The sequence below is a fragment of the Schistocerca serialis genome, chromosome 3, assembly GCF_023864345.2.
Source record: "Schistocerca serialis cubense isolate TAMUIC-IGC-003099 chromosome 3, iqSchSeri2.2, whole genome shotgun sequence".
Classification (NCBI taxonomy): domain Eukaryota; kingdom Metazoa; phylum Arthropoda; class Insecta; order Orthoptera; family Acrididae; genus Schistocerca; species Schistocerca serialis.
Genome location: NC_064640.1, coordinates 333,945,853 through 333,971,439, shown reverse-complemented (window position 1 = coordinate 333,971,439; position 25,587 = coordinate 333,945,853). Strand labels below are relative to the sequence as shown.

Sequence of the window (25,587 nt, the reverse complement as noted above, 5' to 3'; positions counted from 1 at the left end):
TCCTGACTTTGCCCCGCATCCTTTGAGGCTGTTGCCCTTTCTGTACTTGCCCGACTCCATCTAACCTAAAAAACCGCCCAATCCACGCCACACAACCCCTGATACCTGTGTAGCCGCCTGCTGCGTGTAGTGGACTCCTGACCTATCCAGCAGAACCCGAAACCCCACCACCCTATGGCACAAGTCGAGGAATCTGCAGCCCACACGGTCGCAGAACCGTCTCAGCCTCTGATTCAGACTCTCCACTTGGCTCTGTACCAAAGGTCCGCAGTCAGTCCTGTCGACGATGCTGAAGATGGTGAGCTCAGCTTCCATCCCGCTAGCGAGACTGGCAGTCTTCACCAAATCAGATTGCCGCCGGAAGCCAGAGAGGATTTTCTCCGATCCATAGCGACACACATCATTGGTGCCCACATGAGTGACCACCTGCAAATGGGTGCACCCTGTACCCTTCATGGCATCCGGAAGGACCCTTTCCACATAAGGAATGACTCCCCCTAGTATGCACACAGTGTGCACATTCCCCTCTCTTGCTGCCATATCCCTAAGAAGCCCCATTACGCGCGTGATGTTGGAGCTCCCAACTACCAGTAAGCCCACCCTCTGCGACGGCCCAGATCTTGCTGACTGAGGGGCAACCTCTGGAACAGGACAAGCTGCCATGTCCGGCCTAAGATCAGTATCAGCCGGAGACAGAGCCAGAAACCAGTTCGTCAGACAAACTGGAGAGGCCTTCTGTTCAGCCCTCCAGAATGTCTTTTGCCCCCTGCCACACCTCGAGACGACCTCCCACTCTACCACGGGTGAGGGGTTAGCCTCAATGTGAGCAGTATCCCGGGCAGCCACAGCCGTAGTCCGATCGGGGGATGCGTGGGACGAGCTGGCCATCTCCGACAAACCCCCATCCGGACCCCCACAGTGATGCCCATTGGCAACAGCCTCAAGCTGCGTGACCGAAGCCAACACTGCCTGAAGCTGGGAGCGAAGGGATGCCAACTCACCCCGCATCCGAACACAGCAGTCACAGTGCTTATCCATGCAAAAACTGTTGTGCAAAGAACCTCTGAACTAATCTACAGAGCACAAGCAATTCGACACAAAATTTAAACGGTTATTAAAAGACAAGGTTGCCTAGTAAATGCAGTAATGCCGCTACTTGCGCACTGCTGACACTCTGCTCGGCAGCAGAAGGAGACTACGCGATTTTACACTATTCAGGTACTAAAGCGCAATGCTACAACTCTCAAATACTATAATACGCCCGAAATTTATGAATTAAACAACGCAGGTACCCAAAAACACGCAAAGAAATTAAGAATTAAACTATGTAACAAATAAGTAAGCTAGGAGTATACGAGTTGCTGCTGGCAGCTGCTTATCCAACGGCGGCAAAGAGCACATTGGCTGTGACCACCTGACACTGTTTGAGTTCAGTAGAGGGGTGACAGCAGCGGTGGCACCCAGAAACATTTGCGCCATGTACAGGGACAATACCAATGGACAGAGCATGGCAAGAAAACTGTTTCCTCGTTTTTCGGAGGCTCGTTTTGACATTAGTGACTCTCCATGTTCAGGAAGACCTTCGTTGTTTGATGAACGGCGCTTAAACGCATTAATCACCAATGATCCACATCAGTGTACTCGGGATCTTCCACAGTCCTGCGACGTTTGCATGCAATGGGTAAGGTTCAAAAATTGTGTGCTCTAATCCAAAATCACAAAAATCAGCGGGTGGTCATATGTGCATCTCTGCTTGCTCGTCATCATTTGGCTCCTGAATACCACCGACCTTCCTATCCTCTATTGTTACTGGTGACCAGAAGTGGTTAACATATGGAAAAGAAAGGCCCAAAATACCTGCGCACATCCACAAAAGACAATGTTATACATCTGGTGGAACAGCGACGGTGTGGGGTATTACGAATTGCTTCCCCAGGAAGTAACCATCACTGCTAAAATTTATTTTCAACAACTGACACGCCATGCCGGCCGGAGTGGCCGAGCGGTTCTAGGCGCTACAGTCCGGAACCGCGAGACCTCTACGGTCGCAGATTCTAATCCTGCTTCGGGCATGGGTGTGTGTGATGTCCTTAGGTTAGTTAGGTTTAAGTAGTTCTCAGTTCTAAGGGGCTGATGATCTCAGCAGTTAAGTCCCATAGTGCTCAGAGCCATTTGAACCATTTTGACAAGTCATGCAGACGCAATACAGAAACAACGACCAAGAAGACTGCGTGAAGTGATGCTACTCCAAGATAATGCTCGCTCGCAATTTGCTAGACTGACAACAAAACATTATACAGGAGCTGGGTTGGAACTTATTCCGTACCCACCTTCTTCACCTGACCTTGCGCCCTCAGATTTTAACCTTCCCCGCTCTCTGTTGAACAGCCTTCGAGAAACTCCCTTTCCGGATGAAAATGCGCTCCGATCTCGGCTGCACGACTTCTTCGTCTCAAAGCCACGTGATTCCTACAGTTGCAGAATCGAAAAATTATTCTTTATAAATAGTGAAGGAGAATATATTATTGATTACTAAAATGTCTGTTGTGTTAATGTCATGAAAAAACGCTACGAACTTATACATCAACTCAATAGTTACTTGCAAAGATCAGTGAGGTTGATAGCACGAACGTGGCAGGAAGTCTCACGGCAGCCAAATGACAGAGTGACGTAGCAGGCAGTGGAACAGCGGAAGCTATGCAGTTCACAGAATGAAGTCATTCGGCCGTGTTAGCCCAAGCTACCCCGGCCCTGATCTGCAGCAGCGGAACAGCTCGTTTCTGAATCACCGACTTTGAGAAGTCCCTGACGTTTCCGCACGTGACATTCCAATGAGTTCCTGTCGTTCTCCACATAAACTCGTAAATGACGAAAGAGGTGAGGAGCTACGTTCCTAAGCAAGCTAGTCAGCTTACGAGTTGCATGTTGTGTTCACTGTAACTGCCCATATGAACTGCGGTATCCGGTATGGCACTTAAAAGCTTAATTTCTCACTTAAGCTAATGAATAAGTTCTACCCTACACAAAAAAAAAAAAAAAAAAAACGCAGAAAATCTGACCGGAAATGTGAATTTTACTCTCATTTTACTGAGGAGATAAATGACGCAGCTATGAAATAATTGAAGCTTATGTTGTTTATTCTACTACATTGTATCGCAGTAACAGAAAGAACTGGTCATGGAATACGTCATTTATATCCTAGACTTATAAAAAGAGTAATCCCAGAATAATGAAATTTTGAATTACCTAATGCGAAAATGATAGTATCTACTAGAGGAAATTAATAATAATATCTAATGCTCAGCTTAAGGTATTTTCATTCTTGCAAAGCTTAACAATATCCAAAGAATTGGGAAAATATCGGTCAGCGCCTCTCAGCAGGAATTATACTGCCACTTTCGTGTAATGATTTTGGAAAACCATACTGAAGTCCAAATCAGAATGGGGTGAACAGGACACATTTTCTTCGTTCTTGTGAAATGAACAGTATTTTATCTTATTTTTATTCAGTTTCGTGAAATAGAAAGAATGCAGCATCATCAAACTGACATTAGTATTCATAAAAGTATACAATATTTTTCACCTTTCTTCATTTCACTGAATTAGTCACCTCAAAAAATTTGTGGGACCTTATGAGTTACTGAAGAGAATAGAGGGGTTTTGTGTGGAGAACGGAATTCAAGCTGATATCGAAAGCTTGAGATTGCATCCTGCTGTTCCTTTGACATAAATCCTTGTTTTGAGTCACAAATCACACAAGTGACTAGATGCGCTTGGATGACAGTTCTACTTGTTGGATAAAGACCTGTGAATGTAACAACTTCCCTGTGTACCATCAATGCACTGAAAGCAAGACTATTCTATCCACACAACTGCCACGCATTTGGCAAAAGGAACTCTAGCATTCCAGAAACATTTACATATCTTTGAATTGACATCCATTGTGGTTCAGCAGAAGAATGCTGAAGATTAGGTAGGTATGTCACGTAACTATTGAGGAAGTACTGAACAGAATTTGGGATCAAAGAAATTTATTGCACAACGTGACTCGAAAAGTGATCGGTTGGTAGGACGCATTCTGAGGCACCAAGGGATCACCAGTTTAGTACTGGAGGAAAGTGCGGGCTAAAAATCGTAGAGGGAGACCAAGGGATCTTACAGCAAGGATATTCGTGGGATAGAGGTTGCCATAATTACTCGGAGAAGAAGAGGCTTGCTCAGGATAGAGTAGCTTGGAGAGCTGCATCAAACCAGTCTTCGGACTGAAGACCACAACAGCAACAACTACTATTGATATCCACTCACAATAGCAGCCGCTGGTGGTGGTGTTAAGCAAGCTGGACTGTTACAACATGAAAACAGATCATCTTCAGGAATTAAACCTTTTTTTAGACTAGCAATGACAGTATACACGCTCGGAAGCGTTGTTCTGCATCAAACTGCCGCCAGTACTAGTGTTGTAGAGCAGGTGAATAAATACGAGTACGCCCTGCAGCTGCTAGGGGAACATTTGAAGTGACTGAGGGGCCTGACCGTTGTATCACAAAAAAATCTCACTTCACCTGTACCTTTTACGATGCCAAGAAACTCCAAAAATTGCGTGGTTTCCCCAAAGTAAAGAAATGCTTCGAAATGAACATAATTTAAGGAATGAATTCAAAACAAAACCATTGTCCTCAATTTCACCACAGTCTGTGTGTCTGAGACTCAGTTGATCTGTATGTCCGATATGTGTCTGACAGTCTGTGTCCCGCATCAACACGTGTGTGTGTGTGTGTGTGTGTGTGTGTGTGTGTGTGTGGTAAGGAGGGTAGGGGGTCATTGGACAAAAGGGGATTTATGCACTCCCTTGAAATCTGACCGGTATAAACTTCTTTATTCATCAGAAAATTCTCATGCATTTCTAGCAGTGAGTTCCTGCGATTTTGTTATGCCCACAGAAGCAGCAAAAACTGTGGCTTTAGCAACCTCTGTATTGTTGTGACCTGGCGGTCTTTGCGTTACCTTCAGGTGCCGCGAGGGGTTAATGCCGGTGTGCTATAAGGTTAACTCTGAAAATAGAGGCGGATGAGTGTCATATGGTAGGCACATCTGTAGTGGACTCGGCCCTTAATGGAACTGCCAGAGAAACTGAATCCCAAGGGACCAGCACTTGTAGATGTTGCGGCTTCCGTCGGTTGTCTTTTAAAAAGAACGAACATGGCGACAGGGTTGGTAGAACTTAAAATGGCTGCTTTACTTCCGGTGTCCAGTCGACAGGTACATTTAACCTTACCTGCTAATCTTCTACTTTCTTGCCTGTAGCCAGAAGCGGAATTCATCACTTCTAGCAGGGTTTCGGATTATTAATTAAATCGTTGTAGAAGGCAGCATGGGAATTCTGTAGATCAGAAGTCGTATCTCATACGATATAGCACGTATTTACATAAGCACACACACGGAAAAAGAAGGTAGTCTGTTACTGTCAAAATATAGGATACTGCACACATAGGAATAACACATGCCTGACGCAGGAAAGTCTTGTTACAGGACAGTACAAAGGCCATAACTGTGCAATATAAACGAGCGTTCTGTTTACTCGTGCAGTCCTTGAGGAGGAGGACGAGATTAGTGTTTAATGTCCCGTCGACAACGAGGTCAATAGAGATGGAGTATAAGCTCGGATTCGGGTAGGATGGGTAAGGAAATCGGCCTTACCCTTTCGAAGGAACTTTTCCGGTATTTACCTGAAGCCATTTAGGGAAACCGTAGGAAACCTAAATCTGGATGGTGGGACACGGTTTTAAACCGTCGTCCTCCCAAATGCGAGACAAGTGTGCCAACCACCGAACCACCTCGCTCGGAGTCCAGCATGTGATTAAGTGCACTGAGAGATAAATCGTAATTATTATTATTCACCAGAAAGAATAAACTGAAGCGACAGGGGCAGTACAAAGCATTATCACGCAAACATAGTAAGGTTTGTTGCGCCTACCAATATACTGTAAATCTAAACCGTTGCATTTCTGATGGTCCACGATCATAATGATTGTGGTTGCTTTAGCTTTAAAGCGAAAGAGCACTAACCAGAGGTGTAAGGGCAACGGCTGCTACTGAGAACAGTAAGCAAGCACAAAGATATACAAATGGCGGCAACTTCCGCGCTACTGAATTCCACGGACCTACTCCAACTAACAATTGCAAGCAAGTGAGGACGATAGGGCCTCGCCCGTCAACTTTGTTGCCGAGAGCATCGCAGCCCAGTAAGCGTCCACCGGCAGAAAGAGGAGCCCGTAACCAACGTTAACAGAGTGACAGTTAAGCATTGTTCCGGCCCGAAAGGCCTGGTCTCACGTTTCCGAGGTTGGGACCCGTAGAGTCATGACAATCCTGCAGAAACAGGACGACAGACAGGTGTCCGTCCGTCACGAAGAAAGCGTGGTCTGGAATTCGAAATAACGGCTCCAACAGCCTTTGTGGCTGTTCTCCAGATTCCGAATTAATAGCAATTTTTAAATTAAGGCTCTGAAAATTACTTCGCCCCCACGAGAATACAGTCCTATGAAGCTATGGTGATACCTGACTGCCCGGAAATGTTAGGATGATTTGGTTTAACTGACGTTTAATTTCACCGACTTCCTCAACAGTAATCGGATCGATATTTATGATACATCTAGTGATTCGTAAATTTCCGTATAGTTTGAATCTGCCGTCAAAAAATTTTAATGTATTTTGTTATAAAAATCATTCTTTTTAAGAAGGCTCTTAAGGGTTGCAAAAAAAAAAAAAAATGGTTCAAATGGCTCTGAGCACTATGGGACTTAACAGCTGCGGTCATCAGTCCCATAGAACTTAGAACTACTTAAACCTAACTAACCTAAGGACATCACACACATCCATGCCCGAGGCAGGATTCGAACCTGCGACCGTAGCAGTCGCGCGGTTAAGGACTGCGCGCCTAGAACCGCGAGACCACCGCGGCCGGCTTAAGGGTTGCAGTCTTTCCTACTGCGCACATTAAGATAGGCTAGAGAATGGTCTCTATTCTACACACTGAAGTTCATAGTTGTATATTTTCTGTTCTTGAACAGCTGTGCAATATTTACGTAGGTGGTGCAGAGCGACTGCATGAAAGATTCAAGTCCTACCTAGGCGAAACATTAAAATTTGACGTCCTACATCACTAGACGGAGCTGAAATGTTCGGCGTCCGTTTTATTGACGCCGATTGAACTTTCTGTTCAAAAAACCATTGGGACTTGGTATGTTACGATCTCTGTTTCCCAAGTTCCCATATGCTGGGGACTGTTGGACAATCCCGCGTAATAGATTTCCGAGAGCATCACGGCACCGTCCGAAGTGTGCTTGTCTCCCTTCATGTGTAGCCACGAGGGACGGATCCTCGCCATTTTTGGTACAAATTGTAGTAAGGATTGTCGCCTGCACGGTGTTTGCTGAGAAGGAGCTGAGTGCTACTACTTCACTCTTGCTGGTGTGGTACCCCTTGCTCGTAGGCTTTCCTAAGCACTCCCAAGTATAGGAGACACGCTTAGCTACGAATTCAAACGAGGACTAGTTAACAACCACGTTCTTACAATAGAACTGATACAAATTTGTTACTGGAATCCCAGACGAGATCATCAGAAAGCCATCGGATAAGGTAATCGCTACATACGATGGCGCCGGACGGGCGACTGAAAAAGTCACTTCTAGCGAGGAAACGATACGCTTTGGATCCCATTCAAGTTACATCGGCGTTTAGACTGTATGTGCATTGCGTCAGATAGCGCTTCTGGTTTCGCCTCTCGGGATTTCCGACGTTCGCAATGGCTACTGTTGTCCTAGACCATAACAGTTTAACCATAATAGTCTACGGATGAATAAAGCTACTACTAATGCTACCACTGGATGTGTTTGGCTATCACGCTGTTCACCGGGCATCATGCTTTATCGTTGGCGCGGCAGCCGTTTCGGTGTTGTCCTGAGGTCGAGGTCGTTACCACCTCTCCCTCTCTCATTTACCCGTACAGATTTTATCGAACATCAGAAAAACATTGGTCTAACATCTTGGCCCTCGGATTCCGGAGATAATTCTCAGCACAACGTAAACATGACAACCATGCCTAACCAGCAATCGTCTGCATGTCACGCAGGGACACCCACTCCCCTCGATAACCGACGGAATCACAACAGTTGTTTACTGTTCGTCTGTGGGCAAACAAGATCCGTGACCGCATGTTGAGTTTACAAGGCAGAGTTATTGTAACAGGCTACAAAGAATATAGCCATGCAGTACTGTATGTATGTACATTTATACTTCTGTGGGCCCAGGTGCATGATTACAAATGAGAGGAGAAAACGTGAGTTTTCAAAGGTCTAAAAGGTGTCCTTTGTAGGAAGTGGGACCTTCTCAAACTCTGTGGCGTGGAAATACGGTGCAACGTACAGCCACAGAGTTTGTAACCCTGCTGTATAGTGGGCACGGCTGCACAACAGGGAGCCAAACGAGGAGCCGAGTACGGCCTTGCTTTCTAACATTCAATTCTACTTGCCCATTTGTGGGTGGTTTTTGGGGTCCCCCTCATACTTCTGCCTAGAAACACAAGAAACGTATCTTGTTCAACTGTAATTTTAGTAATCATCATTAAATAAAGAGAGATATGAAAATAATGAAATAAATCCAGTAACATAATCATATGTAGATATCTGATAGCTAACGACGTATTATAGGTGGCAACCAAGGCCAATAACCGTTATTTATTCATGGTGTTTTCATGTTACTTTACTACGAGAGGTATAAATGTGTTGTGTTTTTCCGGTTATTTTTACTGCTATCGAAAGGAATTCCTCAATAACTCTGATATTTTTGCATTGCAGGCTTCTAATTTTCAGATTTTTTCTGAATAAAAATGCTTTTATTAGTCAACTCACTGGATATCCTGGATTTATTCGTATGAAGAATGGGATTTCAAATCGAAAAACCAAGAAGATCTTGGCAAACTCTTTGCAAGACGAATGACACGGCAGTTGATCTCTGGGGTGTAGAGTGGAATTAAATCACCACCCAGCACCATTGCGTCTTGGCTCCCCAATAAAAGAGGTAAGACCGCTTCAGCGAAGAAGGCAGAGCGTTCCCATCGCTACCCCGAGTATCAAGGTGAGTATATGTTAATATGAGTGTGAGAGCCATACCCCTAGCATCCGGAAGATATTGGACGTCGTCGACGGGTAACCCTTCAGGGATGAGAATCACTACACCGCTACCGGTATCCGACACGTAAAAAAAGAAGGGGATGCACTCAGATGTGTTAAGAAAACCATCGATACCCACTTCTTCGCGAAGGCCGAACCTTGAATGATCAGCCGAAACATATTCGACGTGGCCATCAGGGTGTTTGAATGTTAGTCCCTGGGTGAAACGTCGTGCAACATCAGCGCTAACTTCTTCGGTCGGCAGTTTGGTGTACACGACGCTACTCGTGAAGGAGAAGTGAATTCCTACATCTCAAGGTGCGAGATGAACTTCGTCACGTACGAACTGTACCACTTCACGATCTCGAGGTCGTGCATGTTTCGCACGAAATGTGATCTGTATAGTACCACGGCGGTAAGATAATGCCATTGCAGATCAGAACTAGGATTAATGTAGGGGTGTAGCACCACGCGCTAACGAGTGGACTGAAACAGGCCGGCGGAGCGCTTCCCATAAGGCCGAGTACGTCCGTCTATTGTCATGGTTACGAGACGACGGTCAACTGAGCTACTGAGGAACGACTCACTACACTTCCTCGAAGATTTACTGCCGCCATTAACTCTTGGTTCAAATGGTTCAAATGGCTCTGAGCAGTATGGGACTTAACATCTATGGTCATCAGTCCCCTAGAACTTAGAACTACTTAAACCTAACTAACCTAAGGACATCACACAACACTCAGTCATCACGAGGCAGAGAAAACATTAACTCTTCTCCTACCTTCCAAGCTTCACAGAAGTTCTCCTACAGAACTTGGGGACTAACACCCCTCGAAGAAAGGACATTGCGGAGTTTCTTACGTTACATTTATGTACGTTCCGGATCAACTGCCATCCCAGGACCATTCATCAATCCTCTGCAGAACCTCCTGCAAGTCGCTACAGACTTATGGCGTTGCTACGTTCTTATAGACAACTGCATCGTCTGCGAACAGTCTTAAGTATCTTCCTACGTTTTCAGCTAGATCCTTAATATACGAGTATACCAAACTCCAATCATATTAATGTGGAGAAAGAAAATTGTTGAATCTTTCCCTCCTTTGATAAACTAGTAGGGACGCCCATGCGCTTAAGGCAGCGAAGAAACGTATTCGTTTGTCGAATACACAGTAACACCGAGACAGCGCGGTGAACAAAGGGAAGCATGTGTTCTTCAAATGGAATTCCCGCTTCAGTTTGCTGGAGGAACAATGGTAACCTGTATAGCGCCAGTATTATCAACGAAAGAAGCCAGCATGTTGGTTGTGGGGTCTTTGTGTGAGGAGGTTTGTGTTTCATCCCTCCAGTACAAGTAACAACATCCTATGACATAAAAAATTAAGTAATAACTAATAAGTTGTTACCAATACTAGAGACGAAGTGGGGTTAGAATTGTTGTTCACGCACATGAATCATGCCACAGAATCAAAATGGCGCCCAGGTCTCCTATCAATTGAAATATTACCTGCCACACTAAGAACAGATTTTTCACAAAGGGTTCGTCTGCATAGTAACGAATGTGTCACTCTCTTATGTTTAGTGCTTTTGTCTTTCTGGGGATAATGGACTTGTGATTGTATTCAGTAACTACACTGAAGTGTGTGAAACACATACAAAATCGATGTTTAAGAAAATGTAAAACTATTTGGCCTTTCTAACGCGTCAGTTTGTCTGAACTGCTATATTCAGACCTTATACAGTCACCTACTTCATATGGGCTGTTATAAACTGTTGCGTCGTTCATTCGTTCACCGTACCATCTGAGAGTCAGCATTATCTTTTATGAGGTGGTTAGGAAGATGGTTCCCAGTTTTGAAAATCAGAATGTTCTCTTCACGTTTCCATTATTATGAAATCTTTCTCTGATAAATTACTCACCCTCTTTGAATCCTGAGGTGAGATCATTTCCTATCCTTAGCTTTTCAGCGTTTTTAATCAATCCACCCAGGTATCATGATACCCCCCAGGACTCTTCCCGTTGTGCTTAAGTAAAGCACCAGTGGCTGGAAAGCTGACTACTGTGTAAGGATCTCACATAATTCAATTTTCATTGGGATATTTCAATCTCACTTTATCTATGACAATAACAGAAGCTGAAGAAATGAAATAAAGTTCGTGCATCTCTCAGGACTTGAACCTAGATCTCCACGCTCACAACAGCAGCACAGTAAAACAATGGTTCAAATGGCTCTTAACATCTGAGGTCATGAGTCGCCTAGAACTTAGAACTACTTAAACCTAAATAACCTAAGGACATCACACACATCCATGCCCGAGGCAGGATTCGACCTAGAACCGCTCGGCCACACCGGCAGGCAGCACAGTAAAAATGCTGCACAGACTATCCTAGACGAATGCCTTCCCTAACATAAACGTCAATTCACGTCTTCAGCTTATTTTCCCCTCTTAGATCGTCACTAACAAGGGGAAAATAAGCTGAAGACATTGTAAATAAAGATGAGACTCGACCATCTCAAGGAAAATTTAGTTATATTAGATCACCTACATCGAGGTACAGGCAAAATTTCACCATTACGTCCAAAACTGGGCTGCTATTCCACTACCGAAGAGCCTCGTCAATAACGATGATCTAAGAGCTAGAAACTAAGCTGGAGATGTGGACTGAAGTTTATATTGCGGATGATTTAGGACTCGGGTTGCCGAGATCGGTGTTACGTCTAGCACACCTACATGATATACCGAGAAACTTGTGTTGTAGTCTTGTCTGTGACTAAAATTTTAATTCTTTTCTTCAGCTTCTATAATTACTGTGGAATGAGTTGCGATGTTGGTTGGGTTTACGCAATTTTTCATTTCATTCGATTGTCGTAAACATGTCCCCAAGTCAACGTTTTGCTTTTGTGGTAGAGATTTCTTTTTGTTCTTTTTAACTGTAATGTGTACCAGTGATTTGGCATCTTCTCTGTTTGCACCTTTGGATAGTTTAGCATGAAAAATCAATGCTGTTTATACTTTACGTTCTTCTGCAAATAATTCGACTTCCTTTCGAGAAACGTGAACATTTTTCATGAAAGCTTTGCGTTATCAATTCGCTTGGCTCGATTATACTTGACTTTTGGGCACTAGTGTACTACTTTTTCCATTATTGCCAAGCAATGCACTTTCTTTCAAAAAAGGCAGGTTAATGATTAATTGTTTAACAACTGTAGGTAAGTAGGATCTTCCACATTCCTAAATTCATAATTAGGAGTAAGAGTTTTGCGTTTTAAGAAAATAGATCTTAGTGAAACACTATTTAAATTGGTTATAGCTTGCTTTAACAGCATGATATTGCATAGATGGAAGTGCATACCCCCCACTCCCCCATCAACCATGTACTTTGCCGTTGGTGGAGTGGCTTGTGTGCCTATGTGACATAGACAGCAATACCGCAAGTGGAACCACAACGGATGGATATCTGTTGCGATGAGAGACAGACAGGTGGTTTCTGAAATGGGGCAGCAACACTTTTCAGTAAATGCAGCAGCAACAGTCTGGAAGACTGGGTTAACTTGACTTCCATTATGTTGGTGCATAAATTCGTAGCTTTTCTGTTTTGCATGTTGTTGTTCCGGTTGCTATGGATTTATATATCGGTTGTCAATTTTTATTTGTTGTTCACTACCGCTATTTGATCTTACATCTTGTCACTTTGTCGTTTGGAAATAGTGAGTGGAGCCATGGACGCTAGAAAATGGAGTGCCAAGTGGAGACATTGAAACATTTTCGATATTCTTCTGTCCGAATTCACTAGAGGAGTGAGAGAAGCGGAGGCCGTGTATGGGGATCACACCATTGGATACAGTATGGCAAGAAAATGGTTTCCTCGTCTTAAGGAGGCTCTTTTTGACATTATTAACCCTCCAAGTTCAGGAAGACCTTCGTCGTTTGATAAAGAGCGTTTAAACACATTAATCCACAATGATCCACGTCACTGTACTCGAGAACTAGCAAATGTGATGAACTGTAATGTGTGTGCGTGAATTCTTAAGGGACCTAACTGCTGACGTCATCGGTCTATAGACTCACACACTACAGAAACTAACATACGCTAAGGACATGCCCGATGGAGGACTCGAACTTCCGATGAGAGGGGCCTCGCGATTCATGACATGGCGCCTCTAACCACGTAGCCACTCTGCGCGCCGAAGAACTGTAATCATTCCACCATATTGCGCCATTTGCTTGCAATGGAGAAGGTTCGAAAATTGTTTGTGTGATTACAGCATGCTCTAAACTAAAATCAAAAATCAGAGGGTGGCCATATGTGCCTCTCAGCTTGCTCGTCGTCATTTGGCTAGAGAACAACGCCTACCAATCCTGGCCTCTACCGTTACTGGTGATGGGGAATGGTGTCTTTGTACTAACATAAGGAAAAGAAAGGAATAGTTGAGCCCAAACAAAGCAGCAACTCCCTGTGAAAAGAACCCCGCATATCCACAAATGACAACGTAAAGCCTCTGGTGGAACAGGAACGATGTAGCGTAGTACGAATTCCTTCCCCTAGATGTAACCATCAGTACTGACAGCATTGTCAGCAGTCATATAGACGCAATCCAAGAACAACGAACGGAATTACTGCGTGAAGTGATGCTACTCGATGAAAAGGCCCGCCCTTAATCTGCTAGACTGATAAAAAACGCTATGCAAGAATTGCGTTGGGAAGTCATTCTACACCCGCCTTATTTACTTCATCCTGCGCCCTCAGATTTTCACATTTTCCTCTCTCCATCTAACAGCTTTGAGGGAAGTTACTTTCTAGATGAAAGTGCGTTCCGAACATGGCACGACGAGTTCTTTGTATCAAAACCACGTCATTTCTACAGTCGCAGAATCGAAGTCACCCCAGCGTTGGCAGACTGTTGTGAAGGAGAATATGTTATTGATGACTAAATTCGCTGCTGTGTGTACGTCTTGTGTTTATTAAACTAAGAGAAAACGTTAAGAACTTATGCACAAAACCTAATAGAAACATTGGATTTCGAAGGAGATATCGAATTTAATTGGTGAAAAGAGAAAATTAGAAAAATCAGTAAATGAGGCACGCGGAAGGGAACACAAAGATATAAGAAATGAATGAGATGCTGAAGGACTACGCAAGAAAGGCTAGAGGACAAATATAAGGATTTAGAAGTATATTTCCTGCGGAAAATATAGATACTGCCTACAGGAAAATTAGAGAACCCTTTCTAGAAAAGAGAAGCAGCTGTATGAATATCAAGAGCTCAGACAGAAAACCAGTACTAAGTAAAGGCAATATTATAGAAATGGATAGAGTACGTAGATGAAGCTGAGAGCTATGATACTGCGAGAAGAATTTCATGCAGCACTGGTAGACCTAAGTAGAAACAAGGCCACTGGAGCAAACAACATTCCGTTAGAGACACTGACCGCCCAGGGAGACTCAGACATGAGAAAACTACGCGCAGGACATATGAGACAGATGATATACCCTCAGACTTCAAGAAGAAACTAAGAGTTCCTATTCCAAGGAAAGTAGTTGCTCAAAGGTGTGAATATTACCAAACTATCAGTTTAATAAATCATCATTGAAAAGTACTAACATTTCATTTATTGCATATTTAAGACCTGCTGCTTGATATTTTAAAAATCAGGCCGTACATTATACAGTTTTACATGTAACATCACATTGTTTCACATTACAAGCAAAGTTTGTTTTCAATAATAAACAAAGGTAATAACAATGTGTTACAAAGGAAATAAATTAATTGTAAGTAACGGAGTATTAACATAATAAACGTTAGTAATTTTAAGGGAAACGATAGAAAGATAGTTCTAATACGAAATAAATGGTACAAGCTGACCTTGGGGAAGATCAGTTGGGTTCCGGAGAAATGTAAGAACACGCGAGGCAATACTGACCCTATGACTTCTCTTAGAACATAGGCTTAGGAAAGGCAAACCTACGTTTACAACATTTATAGGCTAAGAACAATGTTCTGACCATGTTGACTGGAATATTCTCGTTGTAATTATGAAGGTAGCAGGTGTACAGAACAGGAAGCCAAAGACTATTTACAACTTCTCCAGATGTCAGAGAGCAGTCATAAGAATCGATGAGCATGACAGGAAAGCAGTGGTTGAGAAGGGAGTGACACACGCTTGTAGCCTACCCCCGACGTTATTCAGTCAGTACATTGAGCAAGCTGTAAAGGAAACCAAAGATATTTGGGAGAAGTAAGAAAAATTTTGAGGTTTGCCGATGGCACACTAATTCTGACAGAGACAGCTAAGGACTTGGAAGAGCAGCTGAACGGAATGGACAATGTCTTAGAAAAAGGATACAAGACGAACATCAACAAAAGTAATGCCAGGATATTAGGGGGTAGTCGAGTTCAATCAGTTGATTCTAATGGAATTAGATTAGGAAATTAGACAGACAGATTTGGGGGCAATGGAAAGAAGCGTTTATTAGGAAGAGAAATGTGTTATAATCGAATAAAGATTTAAGTGTTAGGAAGTATCTTCTGACGGTATTTGCCTGGAGTGTAACCATGTATGAAAGGAAAAGAAACCAGATAAACTGTTTGGACAAGAAGAGAATGGGGGCTTTTGACAGGTATTGATAGAGAGGAATGCTGATGATTAGATGGGTCGATCCAGTAGTCATTGAGGAGATACTGAATTGAACTGGGGAGACAAAGAATCTGTGGCAGAACTTGGTTAAAAGAATGGTTGGGTTGTTAGGACACGACACATTCCAAAACAACAAGGGATCACCAATTTAGTACTGGAGGGAAGTGTGGAGGTTAAACATCGTAGAGGGAGACCAAGAGATGAATACAGTGAGCAGATTGAGAAGGATGTAGATTCCAGTAGTTATTTAGATATGAAGAAACTTACACAGGATAGAGCAGCTTGGAGGGCTGAATCAAACCAGTCTTCTAACTGAAGACAACAACTACAGCGACAACAACAACAACAACAACAACAACAACAAGAACAACTCACTATGATCACCGCATTCTCATCGGAAAACCCACTATAATTTCAAGAAATGTGTATATACTAGGGTGGAAATCAGCTCACTTTTACTGGGAGACATTAATAACGAAACTACAATGGCTCCCACTTGAAACAATTTTATGGCTAAAAAAATAATTGTATTAGTATTGTTATGTCCCTATTTCTCCATAACCTCAACAGAATAAGTTTTCCACTAATTCCATTCGTCCAGTTAGAGCCACTGCATATAATAATACTCGGACAGAAGAGACACATAATTAGACGATTCCAGAATCATATTTGATAGTATGCTGTGTTCTTTAGAATAACAATACTATGTCATTTTCCTTTTTTTCTTACTTCTGGAGGGTTATTCACCAATATAAAGGACCAAAAAGTGGAATAATCACCACGGATTAAAAGTCATTGTTTTTCGTAAGATATTATTTCATCAAGGAGGTATAACTGTGAATTTCCCTTTATGAACTTTTGGTTTCTGTGTGCATTTAGTCTCATCAGATGAAAAGGAAAAATACAAATTATACATCTGTATTGTTGAGTAAATTAGTTTGCTGATAGTGGTATGGTATGTAATAGACACATTTCATTTATCACAGAAAATTAACTTACAGCGTTGGGTAAAATTTCCCAAAAAAAAGGTGCAAATTTATCGTGTTTAACATTTAGCAGTAATGATTTGGAATTAAAAAAACTAATGACTATGAAAGATTATTTAAATCAATCGTTGTTTGCCTTTAATGGCTACAAATTTGTTTTCAAGTGATTGCATATGAGTACATGTGTGTCCACTTGCAGCAGTGTTATTTCTTTGTCATACAGATGGGCTGCAAATGGTCCAGTATAAAATAATGATCCTGTTGCACATATCATGTAGTCTTAAAACGAGTATTACAGTGCATTTACATAGAATCAGTCATTTTATACCCAAGATAATTTTTCGTTTTGCAATTTGATCAGTATATTTCATTCTTTTTTACTGAAGACCCTTGACGTTTGAAGCTGGCCACCAACTTTACTGACTTTTGAAGTAAAGATTATTATGGGACTGGGTGTGGAAACTACAAAGCGTGCATAAGCTTTGCATTTGGGGCCCTGCCTGAGCTTCCCCCACTCTGTAGCTTCCCCCACTGCAGCTGTCTCCCACCACTGCCTGTGTGCCCCCACTCCGCGGCTCCTCCAAGAGGCCACGAAGAGCGCAGCTGACACTTAGTTCGAGTCAGATCTCCGTGCATAGTGCGACTTGTGTGAGCTATTCGAAGAACGTCTCAGTGCTTTGCGCAAGGTCCGGGCGGTTTCATAGTATCAGTTGGATCACTCTATAGTGCATTATGTCGTCACAGGCTGCCAATGAATTAGGACAGAACGCGGTTATGTGCTACTTCCCTTGGCTTCCGTACTACCTTAGGTACCACATTGGGTTTGATATTCTTGTTAATACTCGTGATGCACAAGGGGATCCTTCTGTGGCGGGTCAATCTCCGCACTTGATCCATGTTCAGTTGCACTTTCCAGATGGGTTTCTCTGTAATCCTGCTAACTTCGATGAACTGCCACATCCCCTTTTCTTTCTAGGTGGTGAGCAAGACGTCTACCCTCCACACCCCCATTTCAATCCGCCAGTGTACCCAGATTACTTACATGCTACTTCACCCTTAAACCACCTTGCACAAATGTTCTTCCACAGAGTTATGATGTGCCAAGGACAGTTTGATACTCGTGTGGTTGTACGTGTCGTAAATGGTCAGCCTGGGGAATTTATGGCAATTGATGACACACTATACGGTGCCATTCCTCAGTGTAAGGAGTGCGGTGAGTTTCATAGAGAGCCAGAACACGTTCACAACAGACGACCACAATGCGGTCGAAAACGCAAGCGTTCAAAGCAGTCGCACAAACAGCCAGGACGTACACATCAGCATCACTCAAAGTCTGGAATCACAGGTCAACGAGACACACCATATCCACCTAGACCCACATGCAGTGAAAGTGTCGCCACAGACCCCAGTGAGTATAACGTAATGCTTATGAACTTCTTCATTAATAATTAAAGCGTAACACAACCTATTAACTATGATTGTCTTTGTAATGTTCTCTGTAAACGTGCTGCTGTATTCATGAGTTGCAGTAAAGGTCTGTCAAATCAGAAAATGTCGCTGCCACTATCTAGTGAAAACAGGTGAATACACTGCTGCCAACAAGATTTGAAGTGATTGTGTTATGTAATCACCATGAACCATTGTTAATCACTAACAAAATTCGTACTTCATTAGAATGTGATAAGGTATATAAGCCAGATGTAGAATTCTGTGTGTGGGACATGTATGATAATTTGTTGACTGTGATGCATACTGAACAACTGCACACTTACAATTAGAAAATACTAAAGCAAATTAAGAATTCTAAAATACATGTGTTATGTACATTGAGCGCTATTCTGTACAGACTGCAGCACGTACTACAATCTGACTTGGCCATTTTAGTTTCAAGTCGTTCCTTTTCAGCACTGTGTATTTAATACTGTTTCGTTGTTTTATACACATCCTGTGGTATCACCGCCAGACACCACACTTGCTAGGTGGTAGCCTTTAAATCGGCCGCGGTCCGCTAGTATACGTCGGACCCGCGTGTCGCCACTATCAGTGATTGTAGACCGAGCGCCGCCACACGGCCGGTCTAGTTTACAGAGACTCCCTACCACTCGCCCCAGTTGGACAGCCGACTTTGCTAGCGATGGTTCACTGTCTGCATACGCTCTCATTTGCCGAGACGACAGTTTAGCATAGCCTTCAGCTACGTCATTTGCTACGACCTAGCAAGGCGCCATATTCATTTACTATTCTGAACAGATAATATTGTGAATCATATACCGTCAAAAGCGACGTTCATCATTAATGGATTAAAGTTAAGTATCAAACTAATTACGTCCGCTTTCTGAATTCTAATTCCTTGTCATGCCCCAGACCTCACGTCAGTAGAGTCCTTCCCTCCTCACGCCAGCCTGCGTGAGCTAAAACGCGTGCATTTCGGCCCCCGCTAGTAACAAGGTGCTGGCTCTTCTGCCAACACAACACATCCCGCTCTAGTTTTGTGTTCTGTGCAGAAATTACAATAATGTGAACTTATGTTCATAGCTACTGAGGGGAAAGTAACAAAATTTATGTATGATATGTGTTTGCTTTTCTACTAGATACAATAACAAATCTCTTACGAAAACATTTATGAGTATGAGTTCTCTTAAGGATAATTTGACAACATATAACAAATTACATTCTGTCACTCAGTAAACGGTATCTAATTTAAAACTATACTGCTAGTTGTAGACTTCCACTGATTGTCTGTTATAGCCACATAAAATTTTTTTGCAGGCTAATGAAAATATCTATATTTCGAGTATGGAAATCTTAATTAAATTGTGCACAGTCGTGACTATCAAGCTTCTAAGTTCAGTTGTATTTTGGAAACTCAAAATTCTCAAGTAAATCACAAATAATTTTCACAAAACATGAATTTTTTCACATGAATGAAATTGTTTCAGGAGTCACAGTTGTGCATTAAGTTATCTTGTTTAAGTTTTTACCATAGCCCAGAATAAAACATAACAGGAAATTCCAGCGATTTAGCAGTCTTGCAGAGCATACAGCTGCCAAGAAATATTCGTTTACTTGTAATTTCTTTTTTTAAGAATAACTTTCACTAGCTGTGCTGTATTAAACTAGTTATCAGTGACTTACCTGTAGCAAATAAGTAGTTAGATTTCTGTTAAATCTTCTACCTTTTTTTTTCAGGAAACCATCTGCAAAATCAAGATGAACCTACACTGATTCATCAGATGGCAGGTGAAGATCCACATGGGTTACCTGAGAAGATGGAATGATTTCAACACAAAAAGGAGAATGTCAGATCAGTTTCCACACAGGCTACTGCTGCCACCATCATAAAGAAAATGGATCGATTTGATGAGGATGGTCAGAATAATGGTGAAAATTTTGCTCAGGGTGACGAATACATATTTTTTGATGGGTGGGTAATATACATGGATTAAAAACTAAGTAACATGTCCATGTTCAACAGTGAATATATAATAGGGAATAACTATGTCTACGGAATACATCACTGTTGGATGAATAAGCTTAATATGAAAACTTGTACTTAAGCTGTGACAGCAGTCATACTATTTTTGTTGTGGAATTACTAAAGTTAGAAGGGAAAATTACAGCAAAGTATAACTGGAAGTAGAAGTTGATATTTTGGATGAATTACACTCTTGTAATCAGGTTATTAACCTTTGGATGTGGTAAGTAATATCTGACCTATACAGCTGTGTTGTTTGTACACTACAGTTCGATATGATTTCACGAATTCTAAATTTAATGGTTGTTACGAGTGACTGGCAGAACTTTTGTGAGAATTAAGTGAAAAAACATTTTTTATACAGTATGAAGAATGGATGCTTACCTTTACCAGATATGATATCATACTCGATTGTTTATCATAGCCTTTTATAGCATAATGCAGTGTATTGAAACATTTCTTGTTAGATAAATTTTTGGGGATGTGTTTTCTCTAGATATAGTACATGCATATTACTACAACTTGTAAAATGTATGACTAATTTAATTTTTCTATAAAGTAGTTCTGATTGATCAGTTTTCTATGAATCTTCCAAAAATTATAGTATCTTACACCTGTAATTCTACAAGAGTGCTAAAAATATGTAAAAAGTACAGTTTTATACTCATTCACATAAATACACCAGTTATCCTTAATATAATTGTCAAAATATTTATGTAATTGACAATTTTGCCTTTTGATGTATTTCTTTTTAATGAGTATTTTATACTGATGTAATATTATGTCTGTATGTTTCTCATTTATTAAGGAATCAATACGTTGAACAAAATCCCTTTCATGTGATTTTTTTCCATTTGGAATTTAGGCTACAAATAAGCAGTGACATATCTAAATACAAGCTGAAGAACTTCTACAGCATATGATGATGGCTAACATAGAGCAAATTAATATGAATTCTAAGATTATAGGTCCCTATAATTAACATAATTTAGTAGTGTGAGATGAGATAACATATCTTAATGAGAGTATTTTGCTCATCATCAATGTTTGTGCTAAAATGCTCCCATGAAAATGGTGTCAGGATTTTCTGAAGCATTGACTGAAGTTACACACTGAATGTTTCTTGCATAATCAAAACAGAGATAAAAATGTACATAGACAACTAGCAATGTTACTGTGTCAGAAATAACAGCTGCTATTTCTAGAAATTTTTGCAAGTATGACCCCAGATCTGCTGTACATACGTAATGTATTTATATATAGAATAAATATGTCTTTCTTTTAGTGATGTAATCGTAATAAAGAATACTTGTATATGCAGATTTGCTTATATTGTGGCGCTTAGAAGATTCAGGACAAAAATTTCGACAAAATCTTTCACTGAATGACATAGTATTCAACAAATTAACTATTATCGAAGTTAGTAAATTAACGGCAAAAAATTCGTCATGTGACTACAGCAAATTTGTAAGAGAAAAATTACAGTTATTGTCCTTTAGGAATTTTCATGAATCTGATGCTGTAAATAAATGGATATAATATATAGTTCTCAAATACACTATTGTTGTGGCAGCAAGGAAGCTGATAATCGTGTCAGTATTGAAGTGGTACTAAAATTTTAGAGCAATTATTTGCTTCTTAAATGTTTTAATGATATTTATTCTTGTATGTCTCTCTCACAGTTTTCACATGAAGAATTTTGTAATGAGTATCTGGGTGTAAAACTGGCTTAAGTCAAAATATTGTCATGAACAGGGGCAGTCACTATCCTGCTTGAAAGTTGGTAATGTCACTGAGAACAAAACAAAAACTTAATTTCTAGACTATAATATAAATAACACAAAAATTTATGTTGTGAAACAAATACTGTTCGCAAAATCAATGCCTCTCGTAAAATATAGTCTCACTCACTGAAAGCCGCACACATTACAGCAGTTCTAATTCATTAGCAGCGCTTTTAATCAGTACAAGATCAATATACCCATAAATGCTCTAAAACAGATTATGTTCACACATTACTTGTCTAACATTTTTATCACTAAAAACCATCCTTGCTCAATGTATTCCTATATATTTTATAAGACTAAATGCTCTTGGACAAAGATTCTGAAACACCACCCACCTCACATGGTAAATAGATAATATAAAACATGAAGTAATTGACAAGTAAATAAAAACAGGATGCTATATCACTTAAAGAGAAACAATGAGGACACTGTAGTTGTTTTGTCAACAACGATAAAACATTTTTCGAAGTTATTTTCAGTTCATTATGAAAGTTAAGAAATTCTGATATACAATTTAAATTTATGTACAAAATACTTTAAATCGTTCATTAAATAGGCGACCAAATAAAAGTCAGTCATCTGCATTTATACATCAATATTAATAAATCTGCAGTCACAACACAGTCGCAACAAAATGTCACGTAGAAGACAGGCGGCCATGTTAAAAATGAAAAAGAAAATTACACAAAGTTTGGACTGGTCACTATTTAAACCTTCAAATTAACGTGAGTTTGTTGTTCCTAATATAACGCACTTCCAACATACCCATCTTCAGAAATCTTTAAAAAAATATCAAAGCTCTATGGAAATTACAAAAGAGAATCACTAATGTAATAGTTTTAACATTGCCACCGTATTTCATCGCAATTGACCATGGATATAATGAAAGCTAAATAGGAAAATAATATAAAATTACACTGAAAATAAGAAAACGAATGAAATGAGCCATACTGGCTGACCTCAGCTTGTAACAAAACCTAGCAGTTGAAAAGAACACAAGAGCTGCAGTGAGTGTCTTTACAAAAACTGTAAGAGCATAGAAAGAGAATAAACAAAATAAATATTTTGTAATACAATTCGATGAAAAATGAGGGTACAGTTTGTTACTGCTAGTATGAAAAGTGACAGGTGAAAATAAGAATAAGATCTAATATCCGTGCAAACTATCTCTTCTCGAGATACAAAAAGGTATATAAAGTTAACACTTTTGAAAACGATAATGACGTTCAATATCTGAGTAAAATGAATTTTGTGTTTAGATACGTACTATTCGTTGAACTATCAACATTGTGCATAGTGTTTGTAGCAGGAAATGGCGGGGGTTGTGTGTTGGGAAGGGAGAAGATGGGTAATATGAGAAATCAAGGAGGTGTCACACTACAAGTGTACAAGTGTTAAATCACCTTATTTTGGGCAACTTTCTTAGGGAAATTAAAGGTCCTGCGTCTATAAGAAAGCTTGAAAAATATCAAAAACCAGCTTCCAATTAGAGTGTAGAGTGGATTTGCTCATACAAAATATTACGTGGCCTGCCATTAATTTTTTTTTTTTGTAGATTTCAATCTCTTCCAAAATATACAAATCTCACTATTTGTGCTCTATACTAAGACAGGGAAAGGCTTTTCAGTTGCCTCCAAAATATGTTTATTACTGACAAGATGGTATCCTAGGGCTGTGGAATTTTTAATGGAAATTTTTTTTTAAAATCTCGGAGCGTTTTTTATCGGTGATAGCTAATATAATCATGAGTGCTGACTCTCTTGTCACCCAAGGGCCTACAAACATGCGTTCTTCTGTGCAATGTTAAACAGATTGGCAAAGTGAGACCTCGACCAAGCATGCATTGAGAAAGAACAGACAGTCATACAGATCACTTTGCAAGATGTTTAATGCGTTAAAGTTCGGGGTCTACCTCTTATTCAAACCGGTTTAACGAACGTAACACAAGGGCATTTAGCAAAGCTAATACACAGTTACGCTTCCAGACACATAGAAAGGTCAGACCAGTACTGCACAATTAGGCAGGTGAAAACATAACTGGATTTTTAAAACAGGTGCCTGCAATAAAATCATGTGACTCTTGTGAAAAAGAATTTGATCAATCGAACAGATCGTGATATTCAAACAAGATTTAACGGAGACTACAATAAAACAACACACCCTTAAGATGCTATTTTGTCAGGACCAGACATACCTTGGAGGCAATTGAAGAGTTTTTAACTGTCTTCCATTCAGAGCCGAATGGTTTACATTTGGATGTATTGGGAGCGATAGAAATCGGCAAAATATTTAATGACAACCTACGTAACATTCTGAATGAGCAAATCAACTCTAATCGGAAGAGCGTTTCTGAGGTTTTTCAAGACACAGGTCTTTTAGTTTCCAAGTCCCATGTTCTAAATAATGTAATTTGGCACTTGTGCTTTGAAGCCTCCTTGGTCAACTGCGTTCTTTATACAGTCACATCTCAAATTACTTTGTACACAGAGTTCCAGTCTGAACATATCTATTTCCTTTTCACAAAAACAGAAGAAGATATACAGATGTTAACTAGTAGTTCCTACCCATCACCTTCTTACATTAAAATACTGGAATGTTTCTATGGAAAGGAAGGAATTGTCAAGGAGAAATTTTCTCAGGTTATTACCAAATTTCACTTTGCTCTCTATGAGCTGTATTAGTGATCAAAATTGGTTGTTGCAGCACTGAGTATCAGTTTTCGTACTGAAGACAACCTTACGGCGGAGTAATGAATGTCATTTTTCCTTCTGGTATTGTAATTATTTATCTCATTGTTCCCCTTGAACGGTAGTGGATTATTTATAACCAATTTCATGAAGGAATAAATATACTGTGAAGCAGTAGTATGAACGCCCAGCTCCTTAAACACAGGACACACATTATCATCAAGACATGTTTTTGCGAAATGAAGATTTTCTTGCTTAAAGATGAATTATGACAGAATATTATTCCATAATACACAATTGAACGAAAATGCGGTAAATATGTAAACTTTGCGGTTTCTCTCCCCACAAGAATTTTAATGATTCTAAGCTCAAATGTGGCTGAAATGAGTTGCTTTAGGAGTTCCAAAATGTGTTTTCTCCCGTTTAAATTCTGATCAATATGACCCCCTAAGTATGTTAAAGTTTCCACCGTACTTATTATTTCTTCTTCGTGTAGTACCTCTAGACATGCAAAACTGAATATGTTGTGTCTTTTTAAAACTGAGGGTGAGACCATTCTCAAAAAATCGGTCAATGACACTTTTAAGAACTTTGATTACAATTTCTTCTGTTTCTGTGTGTATGCTTACATTGATTATAATAATAGTCAAAAAGAACTAATTCTGCTTGTTGTATACTAGATGGACAATCGTTTACTTACGCGAAGAAGAATAGATGACTTAAGGCTGAACCTTGAGAAAGCCCATACGTGATTTCTTCCCAGTCATAACTCTGCCCCCAGATTATATTGCTTGAATTACTAAGAACAGATCTCTGCATTCTTTTGGTTAGATGCAACATTATCCA

General features: G+C 40.6%; 1 protein-coding gene across 2 annotated transcripts in view; it reads left to right on the top strand.

Annotated features, from left to right (window-relative positions):
• Window positions 1–17,423: 17,423 nt before the first annotated feature.
• The window catches only part of LOC126471608 (uncharacterized), a 209,297-nt gene continuing 201,133 nt past the window's right edge, over window positions 17,424–25,587 (top strand). Inside the window, exons 1-2 of one of the 2 annotated variants that reach the window (XM_050099846.1) lie at window positions 17,424–18,200; window positions 19,982–20,642. In XM_050099846.1, coding sequence (XP_049955803.1) covers window positions 17,525–18,200; window positions 19,982–20,070 — 765 coding nt within the window. In that variant the 5' untranslated portion in view covers window positions 17,424–17,524 and the 3' untranslated portion in view covers window positions 20,071–20,642. Of the gene's footprint in view, window positions 18,201–19,981; window positions 20,643–25,587 lie in introns of those variants that run through there. The other variant, XM_050099844.1, reaches the window with a different exon arrangement.